The sequence below is a fragment of the Periophthalmus magnuspinnatus genome, chromosome 9 (genome assembly GCF_009829125.3).
Source record: "Periophthalmus magnuspinnatus isolate fPerMag1 chromosome 9, fPerMag1.2.pri, whole genome shotgun sequence".
Taxonomy (NCBI): domain Eukaryota; kingdom Metazoa; phylum Chordata; class Actinopteri; order Gobiiformes; family Gobiidae; genus Periophthalmus; species Periophthalmus magnuspinnatus.
This window is the reverse complement of record NC_047134.1, coordinates 23,361,611-23,380,322: the sequence shown is the minus strand read 5'-3', so window position 1 is coordinate 23,380,322 and position 18,712 is coordinate 23,361,611. Positions and strand designations below refer to the sequence as shown.

At 40.5% G+C, this 18,712-nt stretch overlaps 2 protein-coding genes across 2 annotated transcripts in view; both read left to right on the top strand.

Annotated features, from left to right (window-relative positions):
• Positions 1-2,193, top strand: part of oxct1a (3-oxoacid CoA transferase 1a) — a 92,580-nt gene extending 90,387 nt beyond the window's left edge. The window contains exon 17 of the mRNA XM_033972896.2: positions 198-2,193. Within this exon, the coding sequence (XP_033828787.1) occupies positions 198-233 (36 nt within the window). The 3' untranslated portion in view covers positions 234-2,193. The remainder of the gene's footprint in view (positions 1-197) is intronic.
• Positions 2,194-10,601: 8,408 nt separating this feature from the next.
• Positions 10,602-18,712, top strand: part of plcxd3 (phosphatidylinositol-specific phospholipase C, X domain containing 3) — a 38,698-nt gene continuing 30,587 nt past the window's right edge. Inside the window, exon 1 of the mRNA XM_033973427.2 lies at positions 10,602-10,878. Coding sequence (XP_033829318.1) covers positions 10,776-10,878 — 103 coding nt within the window. The 5' untranslated portion in view covers positions 10,602-10,775. The remainder of the gene's footprint in view (positions 10,879-18,712) is intronic.

Genomic DNA, 18,712 nt, shown 5'->3' with positions numbered 1-18,712 from the left:
GTATTGATATTGTGGCATTTTAATACCTTAGTACAGGTTATGGTCCCATCCCTAGTCCTCAGTGTATGACATAATGTGATCCCAGGTTCAGTAGTGATTGCATGAAGCCAGTCTGAGCAGACATTATGAAAGTTATGAATGTAACTAAGGTTCTATGACTTGGATTCATGAAAGCGTGTTTTCTCTTGTCTTTTCAGGTGTCTCCGAACCTGAAGCCAATGCAGCAAATCTAGATTGTGTGAAATCTTTAATGTTATTATTTCATTTTATTTACATTTTATTTTCATGGTGGGTTTAGTAGAAGCCAGGAGCCGGACACATAAGCTGATAGGACAATGTCTCATTTCAATAAGTTTTGGGATGGAACATGTATGATTTCAATAGAAAGATTAGTATGAGATTGTTAAGTGGATAGTTCAGTATTTTAAAGTTATGGTGATGATCAACAGCCAATGCAATGTTAACAGTAAGTAACCGAAAGACTATTGTATTTTTTATGCTAATAGTGACTTAGCAGTAGGGCTGTGCATTTAATCACATTGGAGTTAAGATGCAGTTATTTCTAGTGGTCAGTGATCAGCTTGGGTGTTTTAATGGACAGGTCAACAGTCAGTCCTCTGTCAGTAAGAGCATGTGGTTTGAAGCAGACGTCAGACTTTGAAAGAAATATTGCAATTTTTTGTGTTAATTGTGTCTTTTCTTTAGTTTTTTTAAAAGACATTTTATAATTTTCTCATTAATAAGACAAAATCAAACTGAATTGAAACTTGTGATGATCAAATAATAATTTCATATTACCCAGCCCCCCTTAAAATTCATTTCAGAATGTAACAAAAATCTATTTGAAGCATAGACTGTATAAAGAAGTGAGAGTGACGTCACCCACAAAACGTTTGGCTCCAGTCAAATGAAACTCATCGAGGCTCGAGCAGTTATAGGGGACAATTCAGAGCCGAGTTCCATGTTTGGAATTCTGACTGAGTATCGGAGCAACCAAAGAATCAATCTGGAGTGAGAAGGTAACGGCCCTTTCCACTCGCACCGATTGTTTAGCTCTTAGCAACGGTGTCAATCAAACCTGTTGCTAATGCTAGTGGGAGCGATCTCGGGGAAAAAAGCGCCAGATTTTTCTGTCATTAATGTTCACATCTTGAGTTACAGCTAAAATACCAAAATAAAAACACCAGGATTATGTAGAGCGGGTTAATCTGAACATTTTAACCCTATTGTGGCGGATGCTATCGTCGCCAATAGAGCGCGATTACGGACTTTCCATTACAATAACTCCACAACCAATTGTGCTTCATGTAAATTCAAACAGTAACTCAAAGCAGAGGCATGAGGCTCTTTAAATATGTTACTGTCATTACGGTAATTTGCTTATGTTGTCCCTCGAAGATGACCAATCAGAGCGCAGGTGCCGCCGGGATTTTCACAGTCAGTTATTTTAAGTGTCAAAGGAAAAATACAGATGGAGATGTAAAATAGAGTTAGTTGTGTGAAAAAATGCAGTACATTCTGATACTTCCTTTAACATGACTTTTTATGGCTAAAAAAGAAAAGCCTAGGCGAACTATAATGCTCTATACTGTGCTCAGTCCTTAAAGGGTTAAAACCAAAATGACGACCCTGACTTCAGCAGTTACAGAGAGAGGAGCGACAGTTTTTCAATAGAAAGTGAATTGGAGCCAGAGTCAATGGAATAAGAAGCGCTCCCATGCTCATTTCCTGTTTGGAATACGGCGGCTAGCAGGTTAGCTGTGTCCATTTATATTTACAGTCTATGCTTAAAATACTAATTCATCTATAACTTTTACCTGCCGGTGTTAAAACATTCAAATATCTAACTGGAATGAAACTCTAAATCAAATTAAAAACACAAGTGTGCATTAGCAGACAAACTTATGAATGAGCAGAAGGTCAAATGGTTTCAAAAGTTTAATTTAGTACATTTAGTGTACATAAGTTTATCTGTTCAGGATCATGTTTGTAGACTTTGTGTGTGGACTGGCATCATTCTGCATATATGGAGATAAGACTGTTCTGTACTTGCCTTAATTTTATGATCAAACTTGTCCACTACATTTTATATTAACGCCAATACAAACATATGCAGTTTTCACTAAATAGTATTGTGTTTTTTGTTTTGGTCAATTCAAAATGATTGTTCAATAAATTAACTTTAAACAGTTTTTTGCTGGTCTGTCCGCATTGTAATGTAGATCGCATTAATCTATTTTACACATGTGGTCACATTTTAAACAGGGAGGACCCAAAATGGAGGACTACACTTGGAACATTCTTTAACCCATCTCACCCCCAGTGTTTGTGCACACTCAAAAATGAAAAATGAATGTGTGTTCGAATGGAACTGAAAGTGGAAAAACGCTAGATAAAACTGTGCTCATTGACTGAACACAAAAATAAAAAAAAAACAAGACGTGACACTGGCAGTGAACCAACAGAGGGCAGAAGAAAGCACAGCGTTTGTATGAGCACAAGGAGGAAGACGCACAGGTGAGAGACATGAGGGCGGGGTAAAGAATCAATGTAACAGGAAGTAAGTACATAAATAAATAAACAGGGCCACAGAAATTACAAAATAAAAGCAGGATGATAAAAAACACAAGGGATACGTGCTCTGTAAAATTCAAAAACACCTCAAAATTCAGACTTTTTTTGGTTAAAGGGTGAGGTAGACACCGGTAACATTACATTAATTGGTAAAGGTACAAATTTGTTGTGGAATATTTCACAGTACAGCATTAAACATATCCTTATCTTCCATTCATTTATTTCAGTTTACCCTTATGATTACCTTGAAAAACATGCACGTATTCCCTGAGAGTGGGCTCACCTCTCCACAGATCATGGCCTGGTTGTGTCACCTCGTCGCCATGGAGATTTCCCATAATGTGGAATAAAGAAATAAACATGTCCATGGATATAAGAAGGTGGGCGACCCTCAGATAAAAAGTTACAACTTACAACTTTAAAGAATGATAAACAAAGGTCCTATATTACGTAAAAATTAACTATTGTGAGCTTTATGGCATGTTATAATGCTGTTTATTCATCAAAAACATACCTGGAGTTGTGTTTTGTTTCATTCTCACATGTTTGAGTAACCCTTTATTAGTCTGTGTACATCTCCAAAGCTCAAAATGCTCTGTTCCACCTTGTGATGTCATGAAGTGGTAGTTTTCTAGTTAACAAGCTACCTTTTACACTTAGTTCAATAGAGATTGTCAATTCCAGAAATTATCCTAATGATTATAGTGAAGGTGTATGGAGTTTAAAAACACAGTGGAGCACTTCCTGTATTACCACATGACATCACAAGGTGGAACAGAGTGTTTCCTGTTTGATCTTATCCTAAATATGCTGGGTCTGTGTGTTAAACATTTGTGAATTAAACGAAACACAACTCCAGGTCTGTTTGTGATGAGGAAATAACATTATAGGATAGATCAGAAAACAGTGTAATATGGGCCCTTTAACTTGTACCATTTTTTTCAGACAAATCTCATCTTGTAGTGCTCATTTCTTGCCGATTGAGAACCGTTTTAAGCTCTGACGGTGATGCTCTCTGACACTCCCCAGTTTTCTATAAATGGACGCCGGTGCTGCATTGACATGGCTGATTTGATTGGTCCACTGGAGGAGAAGGCGCCGCTGTTACCTGAGGGCTCTTACGTAAGCGGCCGCTGAAGCTGGTGGGTCTCTGCATTCAACAAGATGAACGGCGTTTGGATCAACGGACGCAAAAAATGCCAAGAAAGTGACAGAAGAAGAAGCCCCAGGGCAGCTCATGTTAATCCCATATATCTGTGTTTTACCCAAGTCCACATATATTAACCTACTTCCCATGGTGCACTGGTAATGGGATTTATCCATATACGTTTTACTTCTTTGTTATCCACAGCACTTCAACACATTTTACCATGACTAAGTCTACAGTGTTTCTCAAGATGTGGTACGCAACCTCCTCCTTATTAAAGCTCTTCAGTCTGGTGCTTTAGACCTACCGTGGTTTAGCCCTGAATTAAACTTGGAATAGCTCTGTTATAGACCTGGTTTAGATCTAGTTTAGCCTTAGATTATACCTGGAATAGTCCTGTTAAATACCTGATTTAGACCAGGTTTTGTCCTGTTATAGACCTGGTTTAGATCTGGATTAGCCTTAGATTAGACCTGGTTTAGACCTGGTTTGGCCCTAGATTAGACCTGGAATAGTCCTGTTATAGACCTAGTTTAGTCCTGACCTGGTTTAGATCTGGTTTAGTTCTAGATTAAACCTGGAGTAGTCCTTTTATAGACCTAGTTTAGATCTGGTTTAGCCTTAGATTAGGCCTGGAATAGTCCTATTATAGACCTGGTTTAGTCCTAGATTAGACCTGGAATAGTCCTATTATAGACCTGGTTTAGTCCTAGATTAGACCTGGAATAGTCCTGTTATAGACCTGGTTTAGTCCTAGATTAGACCTGGAATAGTCCTGTTATAGACCTGATTTAGACCTGGTTTAGTCCTAGATTAGACCTGGGATAGTCCTGTTATAGACCTGATTTAGACCTGGGTTAGTCCTAGATTAGACCTGGAATAGTCCTGTTATAGACCTGGTTTAGTCCTAGATTAGACCTGGAATAGTCCTGTTATAGACCTGATTTAGACCTGGTTTAGTCCTAGATTAGACCTGGGATAGTCCTGTCATAGACCTGGTTTAGTCCTAGATTAGACCTGGAATAGTCCTGTTATAGACCTGATTTAGACCTGGTTTAGTCCTAGATTAGACCTGGGATAGTCCTGTCATAGACCTGGTTTAGTCCTGGTAGTACTTGGAAATCTTTGGTGGTACTTTGCATTTGAGGGCTGTTATTCAAATATATTACACCTTAATAAAAATCAGTTATATACTGTAAAGCGTCCTCTTGATCCACAAAATTATTTAATTAAAGATGCACTATGTAACTTTTCTGATGCTATCATTGCTGCGGCTCAAAAGACAGACTTAAGACTGACAAATGAAGGGATATTAACCAAGTTTCCTGGGAGGTCTTTGGAGCAGGGGACTTCAGGCAAAACCGGGGTAAGTATAAACATGTTGAAAAAAAGTAAGTTACTACAAAAATGTCCAAGTCGACTGCCAATATCTCCATCGAACAGGACGGCAGCTTCTGTCTGGAGAAGTGAGGATTGAAGCACTGAGGTTTGACTGCAGACTATACACAGGTGAGTAAGAAGACTCTGCACACACACACACACACACACACAGACACAGATACACACACAGACATACACACGGGGAATCGGAGAAGGAGTGTCACAACCAGCAGCATAACAGTCGTGGCATTTAAATTATTTATCTCACACACAGACACACACAGACATACAGAAATACAGACACACACACATATGGACACACAGGCACACACACACACATACACAGATAATCGGAGGTCACATCCAGCAGCATGACAGTCACTGCATTCAAATTATTTATCTCCAGTGAAGACAAAGAGGTGACATTATCAAGGCCAGGTTCCAGGTCAGCTCTGTGGAGAGGCAAGCCCGCTCACAGTAAGAATGTTTTTATTAACAATCAAAACACCTGTAGTTCAATGAATGTAGCAAGATGGATAGATTTAATGCCGTACTATGAAACACCAAACACTATAAAAATACCTGTTTTTCGAGGTATATTTGAGCAATAAAAACACTCTCTAGACTGATATGCTTAAAGCCATTCTGTGGAAGGCAAAGGAAATTAAATAAATAAATGAATAAATAAATAAATAATCAATCCATGGAGACAAGCCGGTGCTGTACTATCCACCAGAAAAGGTACATGATGCAGCTTTAAATACAGGTTTGCGTCTCCAGAGTTGCACATTGTGCAGTGGGTCCATTTCAGTCTCTCACTCTGTGTCTCTGTCTTATTTATGGTGGGAAAAGTCAAACAGAGCCATATGGTCTGATATCACAGTGTGCACGGTCCCGAGTGACCCTGGATCCAAAGTACAACCAGTCCAACAATACATGTATTTGTAGTAATGGTATAAAAGGTGAGATTTTCAAAACATGATCATATATATTTTTTCGTTGGCGTGTTTCGCTTTCCCAGTCTGTTTCTGCACAACTGTTAAATCAGATCTATTCTGCAAACTGGACTTTTCAGAGCTTTTAATCATGTTCTAGTCGTTTCTTCTCATTGAGCCTCTGAATTTGTATTTGCAGTGATTCATGTTTGAGTAAACTTTTAATTGCTTATTTTCAAGACACCATTTTGCCGATTGAACCCCATTTTCACCTCCACCTGTACACGCCCACTGTGACGCACGCACTTTCTAATGATCCACGGGTGCCACGTACACAAGCACAATAGGGCTGATTTAACAACTAAAGATAATATAGTGTTTTGTCGCACAGCTTGACCTTTTACTTCATATTCTTGTTTGCATTTGACCCGTCCTTTGACCCGTGATGCCGGGTCACCTGTTTGGATCAGTGTGTGATGTCATTGCATTTTCCAGATCTTAAGCCAAGATCTTGCTCAGGACGAACCAGTCAACTCCTGTGTCAGAAGTAGTAGACGGTGGTTGGCTAACAGCAAAACTGATACTGTCATCAACATTCCCTGGAGATGTGATGCTAACTGTATGCACTGCTCTGTCTGAAGTGCTGTTACCCAAGTTAGACTTAAATCTGAGCTTTATTTCAGCACAATCAGACTGTAAAGAACTCACTTAGCTGAACTACAACAGGTGTCTGCATTGTGTCTCTATGTAACCGCTGAGCATTCCGCCCATAGAGATACATGTAGAACCCCCCCAGCACGATGTCACTGCAAAATATTTATACAGAACAGAAGGTAGGAGCAGGTGGGCTATAGGGGCTTTGGAAGACTATGTAGATATGTAATGGAATCAAATATATAGATACAGACATTTTGTGTTCTGTTGGCTGCTGACCACCTGTCCATATTTGGGTTGTTCTGCACAGCCATCCACCCCCACATTAATGTAAAACAAAAGTTAAATTTGCAAAGAAAACAGGAAAAATATCAACACTTTTTGGGGATTCTGACATTCAGGGTTGTGATATGTTGTGACCATGGACTGTGTTAAGACGTGGACTAAGGGAGTGTGACATCACTCGTCCAGTCAAATGAAGCTCATCAAAGCTAACAGTTATAGCGGCAATTTGGAGCCGAGTTACAAATTGGGAATTCCGACAGCCAGAGCCAATCCAGACCAGACTATTAAAGGTAATACCCCTTCCCACCCACACCGCTGGCTTAGCAGGGACCAGGCGCTTTGCAACACTGTCAATCAAACCTGTTGCTAACGCTAGCGGGAGCGACCTCAGACAAAGAAGGCACCTGATTTGTCAGTTATTAATGTTCATATCTTGATTTACAGACAAAATAGCAAAAATGTACATGCCAGGATCAATGTAGTGAATTGGAGCCAAAAGCGCTCCTTCTTATTCTTCTTTTTTGGAAAACTAGCAGATTAGCCATGTCCGTTTATATATACAGTCTATAGTTATATATACAGTCTATAGTTATGTATACAGTCTATAGTTATTCTAAGGTCTCTTTGTGTTTGACAGTTATTATCTACAAAATTAAAGCCCCACCACAAAACATTTTAGCCAAAAAAACTGACCAAAAAAACAGACCAAATATGAGTGACTCATTTGGCCTAGAAGAGGGAGATGTTGTTCCTTTGGCTATAATGTTCCACAATATGGTATTAAATCTATCTTCATGGAGAATGTGCTGGAGTATGGCTTTAAAGGGCCCATATTACACTGTTTTCTGTTCTATATTCTAATATTTTTTCCTAATCACAAACATGCCCAGAGCTGTTTTTTTTTTTCATTCCCACATGTTTAACACACAAACCTGCATATTTAGACTGAACACTTTGTTCCACCTTGTGATGTCATGTGGAAATACAGGAAGTGCTCCACTGTGTTTTTAAACTCTATACACCTTCACTAGAATCATTTGGATGATTTCAGCCCTGGAATTGCTCATCACTACTAAACTAAAGGTAAAAGGAGCTGTTAACTTGTAAAATACCATTTCATGACATCACAAAGTGGAACAGAGCATTTGGAGATTTAGACAGACTAATAATAAAGTGTTACTCAAACATGTGTGGATGAAACACTACACAACTCCAGGTCTGTTTTTGAGGAGGTAACAGCATTATAACATGACTTAAACTTCACAAGAGTCCATTTTGTGTAATACAGGACCTTTATCTTTCTATTTCCGTGTAATACAGGTGACTTTCTACCTCCAGAAAGTTACACAGCGTTGCTTTAAACTCAGCCTGTCCCATCTTTTTCCCACTTTTACTACTATTTGAGGTCGTCACCCTGTTGGCTAACGTTCTTAACATAAACTTTCTATCTTTACATTCTGCCAACTCTTCACAACTTTCTGCTGTGGCATTTAACTCGCCTACTCCATCTTTAACCTTATCTTATGCAGAGCCTCTTAACAGCCCACACAGGAGCCCAATGATCACATCTTTCTATCCAACAATAGTGCCGTTAATTCCCACACTCTTATCGAGTCCTTGAAAGTCTCACATGGGGAAGTGGGCGTTTTTGACTCTGTCCCATTAGGAGTGTGGGGGGATGTTTTCTGTAATTAGTCAAATCAATTAACTTCATTCATCACGACTCTGCTGTGCCCCACACACATTGGCAGCTGTGTGTTCACGCCGATCTCACTGCCAAACGCAAACACTATGGAACTAAATATTACAGGGAAAATAGAAGTTATGCTTGTGTATGACAGATGAAACCAAAACCATTACATAAAATACACTGTGAAAAAAACAAATGCGCAAATGCAAATGAGAAATGGATAGAAATGGACAGTTATATCGACCCAGCTCACACTAAGAATACATGGTTTACAAGACAAGGCAAGTTTATTTGTAGGTAATTCAAAGGGCTTTTCAGAATAAGAAAGACATTAAAATCATAATACAAACAAATAAAACATAAATGATCATGATATAAAATTGATATTAAAAGAGAAAAGTGCAGAATAAAACCCTTTCAGTCGTATGCACAGCTAAACAGAACCGTTTGGAGCCTGGATTTAAACACTGTCAAAGTAGAGGCCTTTCTCACATCTTCAGGAAGACTGTTCCAGGTTTTAGCTGCATAAAACCGCTTTAAAATCTATTCTCTCGGCGACAAGAGCCAGTGCAGAGACCTGAGCACAGGACTTATGTGCTCAAACTTCCTGGTTTTAGTCAGGACCCGAGCAGCAGCGTTCTGATGAGGCCAGTGAGCAGGCCGTTACAGTCTAACCTACTGGAGACAAATGCATGGATAAGTCTTTCTAAGTCTAGTTTTGACAGTATAACTTTGATTTTTGCAATGTTTTTTAGATGGTAAAAAGCTGCAGATGTTATTGGTTTGATGTGGCTGTTAAAGTTCAAATCTGTGTCCATTATTACCCCTAGATTTCCAACTTCAAGGTATTTTTGACACATGTAATGAATTAAATGCTAAATGCTGGATGGCTGTGTGATTCCAGCTGTTGCAGTTGTTGTGTCCTTGGCACAACAAGACACTTAACCCACCTCTCCCCCAGTGTCTGTGTATCAGTGTGTATGAATGTGTGTGTGAATGTGTATATGAATGTGTGTGTGAATGGGTGAGAGGTTCCTTGATGTAATGTGCTTTGAGTGTCTTGAAGGTGGAAAAGAGCTATATAAATGTGACGATTTATCATTTAGATAGATGGTTTAATGCCCTACTGAGGAAGATTTCAGGCAAAGGGATAACATCTACTTGGTGATCCAGAGCTGGTCCAGAAAAGTTACATCGTGCGCCTTTAAATGAGTGAAGTTTGTATGCACGCAGCGTTTTGAATGGATAAACTTTAACCCAAACAGTTTGACATCAGACCCACTGCAGGGAGAAAATGATGGATTTGCTGTAATAAAGACAAACCGTATTATGGATCTGTTAAAATATTTCTAATACAAAATACTGGAAACATTTTTATACAGCGCTTTTCCATCTTCAAGTCATCAAGGAAGGACACACACATTCATACACCACTGTACACAGACGCTGGAGGGAGGTGGGTTAACTGTTTTGCCCAAGAAAACAATGACAGCATTGATATTTTGGAGCTGGAATCGCACCGTCAACCTGTGGGTCAACGGATCTGACCGCTCAACTAGTGATGTTTTTATGTCGAGAGCGGGATTCAAACCCCCAACCTTCAGATCAGTGGACAAACACCACGTAGACTCTAGTTTATCGTTGAAATGCACAGATTGGCCTGTGTGAATCTTTACGCACAATGTTCCTCTAACCACGGACACTTTACATCTTCCTCACTCAGATCATATATATCGTACTGAGTGTGGCCTTTGGCTTTTATTATGAAACCTATTTATTTATCATATATTGGCAGCTGATGAGACAAACTCGTCCTGTCACCGCTGAACGCTGGAAAGTCGCACCATCTCACGGTTGATGCCATATTTCTACTCGCTCATCCGCATTTTCATAATCTTGTTCCCCCGCCGATGTGCCCACCGCTCCGGGGGGGTGTGGACTGGCTGTCGGTGGCTTGTGTGTGTGCTCGTGTGTGTGTGTATGTGTGTGTTTGTGTGTGAGAGAGAGCGAGGCAGAGCGCGCGCACTGGGGCTGGCGCATGCAGGCAGTGTCCGGGTACAGATCGAGTTGAAGGAGGGGAGGCATCCGAGCAGACACCGACGGCGGCAGCATGGCTTCGTCTCACGGGAGAGTGGACCAGCGCTTCGTGGACTGGATGGCAAGTTTACCGGCGAGCATGCACACCATCCCGCTCACCAACCTGGCTATACCTGGTACGTGCTGCTCTCTTCTACCTCATGTTTTGAAGACGCGTGGCTTGGCAGTTACATCATGTTTTTTTTGACATTTTAAGTGCTGTTTTCTCACGCGTTCTTGGCTTTTTTGTTGCTGTTTTGTGTTAAATTCATCACCAGAGGCGCTTCAGTGTTTTGGCCACATCGCGTAATGAACAAAGGCTACGACCTGTTGCGCAATTCTGAACCGATCCACCTTTATTCAGCTCCTCGCGCGCTTTCCATTAACCTTATCTTGTTAATTGCAATTTGAACACCACGTGACCCTATTTGAGCGATGGAGAGCGCGTGCTGTGGACTTTGGGCGCGTGGTATGATGAGGATGATGATGATGAGGATGATAATGATGTGAGGGTTTTTTTTTTTACGCTTGTTTTGATGTCAGTGCGCGGTTGTCTTGAAATTCACAACATGGACAAATAGATCAAACTGATCGATCTGTACTTAAAGGTGCAATACGTACCTTTATTGGCAAGGGTCCGCCACCTATGGAAATGTTTTGCCTAGAATGTTCCAAACTATGGCATTAAGCGCATCTATCTCCGTAGACGCAATCTGGTGACGCCACAAGGCTAAGCTACAGGTCAAAGCTGTGGAGAGGCGAGCCCTTTCAGAGTAAACATGCAGGTTTTTCAACGTATTTCAAGGTATTTTGAGCAATAAAGAAATACGTCCTAGATGGATAATGCCATACTGTGAAACATTTAAGTCAAAATAATCACATCTCCATGAGGAAAAATAAGGCAGACCCCCTACCTGAAAAGTTACATAGTGCAGCTTTAATTCAATAGTCAATCTGGAGTTTTCTGGTTTGACAATGACACCTTTTGGAAAGAGTCTATTTATTCCTCTATCTCGCCTTTCCCAAATGTTTTATCCTCCATCTGCCGTTCTTCCCACTTCCAACTTCAGAGGCGCGAGACCGTCCCATTGTGCCGCTCGTCTGCTCGTGGTCATTGGTTGATAAGGCGTGGCGTGGCACCAAACCAAGCGTGACCCTGTGCATAACGATACGAGAGTCTCCTCCTGCTCCTGCTCCTCCCCCACTACCTCCTCCTCCTTCTCCTCCTCCTCGCTTCACCCTTTACCTCCTCCACCTCCTCCTCCTCCATCTCCTCCCAGCTCAGTGTGCTCACACGGAGTCATGTTATAACCTCATGCCTGTGATTCTGCTGAATCACATCATATGCGGCGTGTTACGCCCAGGCCACAGAGCACAGAACACAGCCCTGTCCCATTTCATTAGTGCTCATGCTGTTTATTGGCCCCACAGACCCTCTACAGCCCGTCTGTGGTCCCTCTATGGTCTCAGTCTGGTCTCAGTCTGGTCTCAGTCTGGTCTCACTCTGGTCTCACTCTGGTCTCACTCTGGTCTCACTCTGGTCTCACTCTGGTCTCTGTCCAGTCTCGCTTTATTTTCCCGCTTTATTTTTAGAAACACCTGAATTCCTAAAAGCAGCATGTTACATCGGAATTAATTCATTTTAATGACCTGACTTATATGACTCGAGGATGGAGGTTTGGCCTTGGTAAAAATGTTGTACTGCTGACGTGGCTCTGCCAGAATCATATGTGTAGCTCTGCTCAATGTCATGACAATAATTTGAATTTGATTGGTTAAAGTCTTTCAACAGCAGAACAAGACCAAAAATCAAACTGTGGTTACTTCCAGTGGAGAGAAAAGCTCAGACATCTTCCCTGTCAAAAGCACAAAGCCCTGACCGTCAGCCAATTTTAGTGTCAATACGACGCCATCGCCATCTTTATTTTGGTTCGTCTGGGGCTCCACCTTTGGCTCCACATAGGCCTGAGTGCTGCTCTGTGCTCCTGAGTTTGTGAACTCACAAATATCTAGAGAATGCATATTTGTGAATGCATTTTGCTGTGCAAGGTTGACCTGATAGTCTCCAAGCAAAACAAACAGAGCGCACCTTTAATGTTCTATTCTAAGCCCTTTACATTACTGCAGTGTGTGTATATGTACTTATCCATAATATTCCACCTGAGCTTTAACATTTACTGTAACATTTATATTATTCAAATATTTAAAGATGCCCAGAGTCTTGACTCGTTGACCTTTTTAGAGTTTTTTTTTTTTTTTTTAGGAACATCCTGGAGAACAGAGACATCCATGTACAGAGCTCTAGTTTTAATGTCAGAATTACTAATTCACAGTTCTACAATCTCTTTAATGTCAGTGCTCCGCTCCATCATCTGTCTGCAGAACTCATACGTCTTCGTTATTTCCTATATGACAGAATACAGCACTGTGCCAGAAAAGGAACACTTTACTTTTGCCTCTACAGTTAAAAATCACCAGCAGAGGGCACTAGACCTGCATCTCTGACACAGTGAAAAAGAAAGCTTGAAATTTTGTCTGCTTTTGGTAAATTGGTCAAGTTGGATAAAACAAAACTGATCAAATCAAATGTGGTGGCGATTTCTGGAGATCTGGAGGATGTAAAGTCTTTTGTTTAATGATTATGCTGAATTATAACAAGTCCATTTTGCTCACTATAAGCCCTTTACTGAGGTGGGTTCATTACTAATGCAGTTTGTAGTGGGACAGCCATGTTGTGTTTTCTGGCAAACGCGATAATCTCATCACTGTGGTGACTGTACTATGTCCTGATCATAAACATCATGCACTGATCAGACTCCAGGGCCGCTTTGTGCACTGAAGGGCTGGTCTCTCAGAAAACAGGATTCCAGGGGGCGGCCATTTTAGGCACAAAATTGTCCGGTGTGACTAAACCATAGACTGTATAAAGAAGTGGAACTAAGTGAATGTGACGTCACCCACAGCGTCTGGCTCCAGTCAAATGAAGCTCATCGAGGCTAGAGCAGTTATAGCTAACAACGCTGTCAATCAAACCTGTTGCTAATGATATCGACCTCGGGGAAAGAAGGTGCCTGATTTGGCTGTTGTTAATGTTCATATCTTGAATCACAGACAAAAAAGCGAAATAAAAATACCTGGGTCATTATTTCATTTGAATGTTTTAATAGACAACTAAACAAAAAAAGCCTTAATTCACTCACTCTCACCTCTGACCAGACGCTCCCCCTAAACCCGATGAGCTGAGGTCGATGTGCTCTGGACACGCTCTGGTGCTCAAAACTAAACGCACCACAGAACTCATGAGCTTGACTTTTTATGTTTGTGAATGAGACACAGACGCAGCCCTGCAGATCCTCCACACTGTGTTTAGTTACTTAAACAAAGCTGCCAATGCCTGAGGTGAAAAAGAAAATAAAATTAGATGCAAAAGACACCAACCATTGAAATTGAAAGTAAGAGGTCTCACTCTGCACTTAATATAGTGAACTGTAAAGATCCATAAAAGCACAGATCTCTCACTCTGGCCAGTCTTTGAAGCCAATATTTATGAATAGCTTTTTATTAATTAAACGTATAAGCTACTAACTAGGCCTGTCACGGTAACACATTTTGAAGTGCAGTATGTTGGTGAAGACACGATCACTCTAAAACAGGCTTTTCCCCAAAAATCTATTCTAAATGTGCTTTTTAAGTATTTTAAATTAACATGAGCAAAGGAGCTTTTAAAAACTGCCACTTGATGATATCACGAGATGAACGGAGCATCTTGAGCTTTTGAGATGTAGACAGACTACTAAGAAAGGGTTACTCAAACATGTGTGAATGAAAACACAACTCCTTAAACCTCACAAGAGTCCATTTTGTGTAATACGGGACCTTTAATGAAATCAGCTCGTTGCTTTCTGCCTCAGCAAATGGGTGAAAATGTCAAAGTGTCACGGGAGCCCGACGGAGTTTTAATTATGTTTTCAAAGACATCAGTAAAGATTCCCTCAGCCTGAAGGCAGCTGACACACGCTGTAAGCTCGTCTGGAAAACACAAAGTAAACAGTGAAGTGATAAGGAGTTTGCAGAGGGCACCGTGGTATCGAGCGCTACTCCAAACTCCTGTGAATGTGACTCATGGGGCCAAAGCGTGCCGTTTATCTCCACGCCATTCTAGTGCGTTTCCCCGAAGCTCCGTGGCATCCGTCAGATCGGATTTGTTTGGTCGGACTTTTCATGCTTCGAGACATGAGTCAGGGCTCGGGGTTTTGTCCTTTTCACCCCCTTCCCGACTCCCCGCTCCCCCCCGCTGCGGCGACCCACCAGGACAGTGCACTAGCCAGTGGCCAGGGCCATTTGACACTATAGAGAAGAGTGCAGAGCAAGCAGAGTTGTACAAAAGTAGGGATGATTTTGGAAATTAAAGTATTCGCTATTAAGGTTGGGAAATTTCAGATGACGTTAGTGTTGTCACGATACCAACATTTCAAACTAAGGAATAGACTCAATACTGAATACCAAAAGCACTTTTTCTTTAGACAATTAAACTTGATTTTGAGCATTAAATGATAGTACTTTCTTTTATATTCCCATGTGTTGTCTATGTGTCTAATACTTGTTCTGATACAATCAAGATCATTCTAAAGCTATTCAGGAAAGATTCATTTCTGTCCTGTGAATTTGACTTTTTTAGCATCGATATCTGCGAACAATGAGTATCTGTTAGTATCTGATTTTCAATACTTTTGACAATCCTAGATGACATCACTACATGCTATAAGCCAGTCATATTTCTGTTGTAATACAGTGAGTTTTTGGGTCTAGTGACTCAGAAATGATCAGGTTTAGCATTTGTGAATTCACGTTTTGGATATTTCATGGAAAATTACAGTGTAATCAATAGGGAAATTCGGTATGACGTCATCACATTTTAGAAACTGAAAACGGCGAGTACTTGACGCCCAGAAACGAATGGAAACTAAAACTCGTATGGAAGCTAGATACTCATTTGAACAGATAAAAAAAACGAATCAAAAACCACAAATATAACAAAATTGGACCTGATTAGAGACCAGATGTACTATTTATACACTAAATTTCAATAAGGTTCAAGTACTGCTGTAATGTGAGTCTTTAAAGAGTGGTATTTTACTTCTATGGGATATCAAAGAGTTTGTTTTTTTTACTTCTGAGTCCCGTGGGTCAGTAGATCTCACTGCTTCACCAGTGATGTTTATGTCGAGAGCAGGATTCGAACCGCAAACCTTCGGATCAATAAGCTACTGTTGCTAATCATACAGAACCCATGGATAGAAGGATGGATTAGTTTCATCATCTTGTTTGTTTTATTCCCCCTGAGAATAATAATGTTTCCAGAGATAACCCAATGATTTTGTGTGATCGGGGAAATTGACACAATAGTAATGCGATATCCAGTGTGACTCCACAGGCCGATTATGGAGGCCCCGGTGAGACGTAATGGTTCTGTGTGGTGTTTTCTGCATAGACTCAATCCATATCCAGACATTACAATCATGTTTTACTGGCACTGCAAATGAACTACAGAGAATGGGAGAAATAATTGATGAAGGCTGTTGGATGTGGATAGAGATGCACCGATCCAATTCTTTCAGTCCGATACCGATTTTGATACTGTATGTTTAAGTATCTGCTCATACTCGATATCAACCGATACCAGCGTAGAGACGGAAAAGAGCCGTTATTTCCTTTAAACTATAGTAAAATGAGACAAAACCATAGACTGTATAATGAAGTGGACTAAATGAGTGTGACGTCACCCATAGTGTTCAACCGCGAGTATCATAGCAACCAAAGAGCCAATCCAGGGCGAAGCTGTGGAAGGTAACGCCCCTTCCCGCCCGCACCACTGGTTTAGCAGGGGGGTGGGCTCTTGGGTCATTTTTTCACAGAAGAAAAATATGTAGTCTATTATTACTATCACCTGTAAAATATTTTTAAACAAACTAATATTCATCTACATTGGCCTATGTTGGATTATGTTTGATAATAAAGTTTATGTAAGCACGTAACCAGCGCAATTAATCTATAAATTGACGCCACCACGGCGCGCCCCCCTTTGAGCGGCCACCCACGCGCACCACATTAGCCAGTAACAATCATTTGCCACAGTAAATGGAGCCAAAAAGAAGCAATTTGGAGACTCAAGATGAGGTATTATTTTGTTTTGAAAGAAAACTGCAGCTGGTTCATCATATTGACGGATTCACTGTTTTCAAGCATGTTTTTCGCTAAAATAAAGGTGCATTTATTAACATATTTCTTCAGTGTATTTAATGATTGCGGGTGCAGGTGGAGACGGGTTCTATAAATAGATTTTGCTTTGCGGGGCGGGTCATACATTATCAGAAATACGGGACCCACGGGATGGAAACAAACCCAACCCTTGCATTTCTACCATGATCTCTTCCTATTAAGAACACGGCGTCTTGCTCGTTGGCTATGTCCATTTATATTTACAGTCTATGGACAAAACTGATCCAAATGTGTTATGTAGCTGTTACTTATCTCTCAAGTAACTACAGAACAACTTTGTATAAATAAAAGTTCAAACATTATGAGACATTCTGGGCCGACTACGACGTGAACCAGAATATCGAGTAAGCAAATATTTGGAAGCCTAAATACCAGTATCAGATCTGCACGTCCTTAGTTGTTGATGTTAAATTGTGTACAATGAAAAGGCCATTTACAAACTATGGAAGTATTAAATCTAATATTTTGTGTAGATTAGCACTACCACTGCGAGAGGAAAAATACAGTGTAAATACATTTGATGGACACAGCAGTTTCAGTGGCTCAGTCTGTTGAGACATTTGCCCAATGACACAAAGGTTGATGATTGGATACCCGCTTCAGATATTCCATTTACTGTAATGTTTTTGAGCAAGACACTTCACTCACCTTACATGCATTTGTTATACTGTGAGTCTATGATTGGTGCAGGTCGGAGAGTCATAGGCAGTGCAGAACAGACTGAGGGGAAGGAAAAATAAGGCAATTTTTCCTAATGTCCTTTTTATATCTGCACCTCCATTTTGATATGAAGAGGTTAAGTGAGAAAGCTTTGTTGTTTAGCCTTTATTTGATCAGTTTCTGTTATGCAAAGTAGCCACAAGTCAGAATATACTGGCTGGATTCAAAGAGTGGAAATATAAAATAAAACAAAGAAACATGTGTCAGCTGGGCTCACAAGTATTCTGAATAATTTAAATACTTTTGTTTTTTCAAAGTTAAGAGTAAGACAGACACTTTTCATAGTTATTGGGTGACAGTAGCTCAATGGTCATCGATTCCCAGAGGAGGATCGATTCCCGTTTGGACAAAGTTCTGTCATTGTGTTCTTAGGCAAGACGCTGCACTGCATTGCCTTGTGTGAATGTGATGTGTGCGTGAGTGTTGGAGGTGGTCAGAGGGGCTGTCAGTGCAGATTGGCAGCCTCACTTCTGTCAGTCTGTCCCAGGGGCAGCTGTGGCTACAACTGTGACTGTAACCACACACACCTCTAAACACTAATATTCAACTGCACTTTTTTTCACTTTGTCAGAGTTCAGCCCTTATTATAAAACATTACTTGAGCTCGTCATGATGTGTACCTCTGGGCATTGTAGTACTTATTAATATGTGTTTTAATACCTCAAAAAATACCTTGAAAAACATGTATTCTTACAGTGAGCAGCGTCGCCTCTCCACAAATCGGACCCGTAACTTCTCCCAGTGGCATGATTTATGTGTATCCATGGAGAAACAATAGAAATTACTGGCATACTGTGAAACAATTCAGCCAAACCAATAAAATCTCCATGGAAATCTGATCTTAGTACAAAAAAATAACAAAAACTTCCACAGTAGTACAAAGAAAAAGACCCTATCATAAATATTGACCCAAAAATAATAGTTCCATCTGCCATGTCGATATATCGTCATTGTGGTGAGAGGAATAACTCG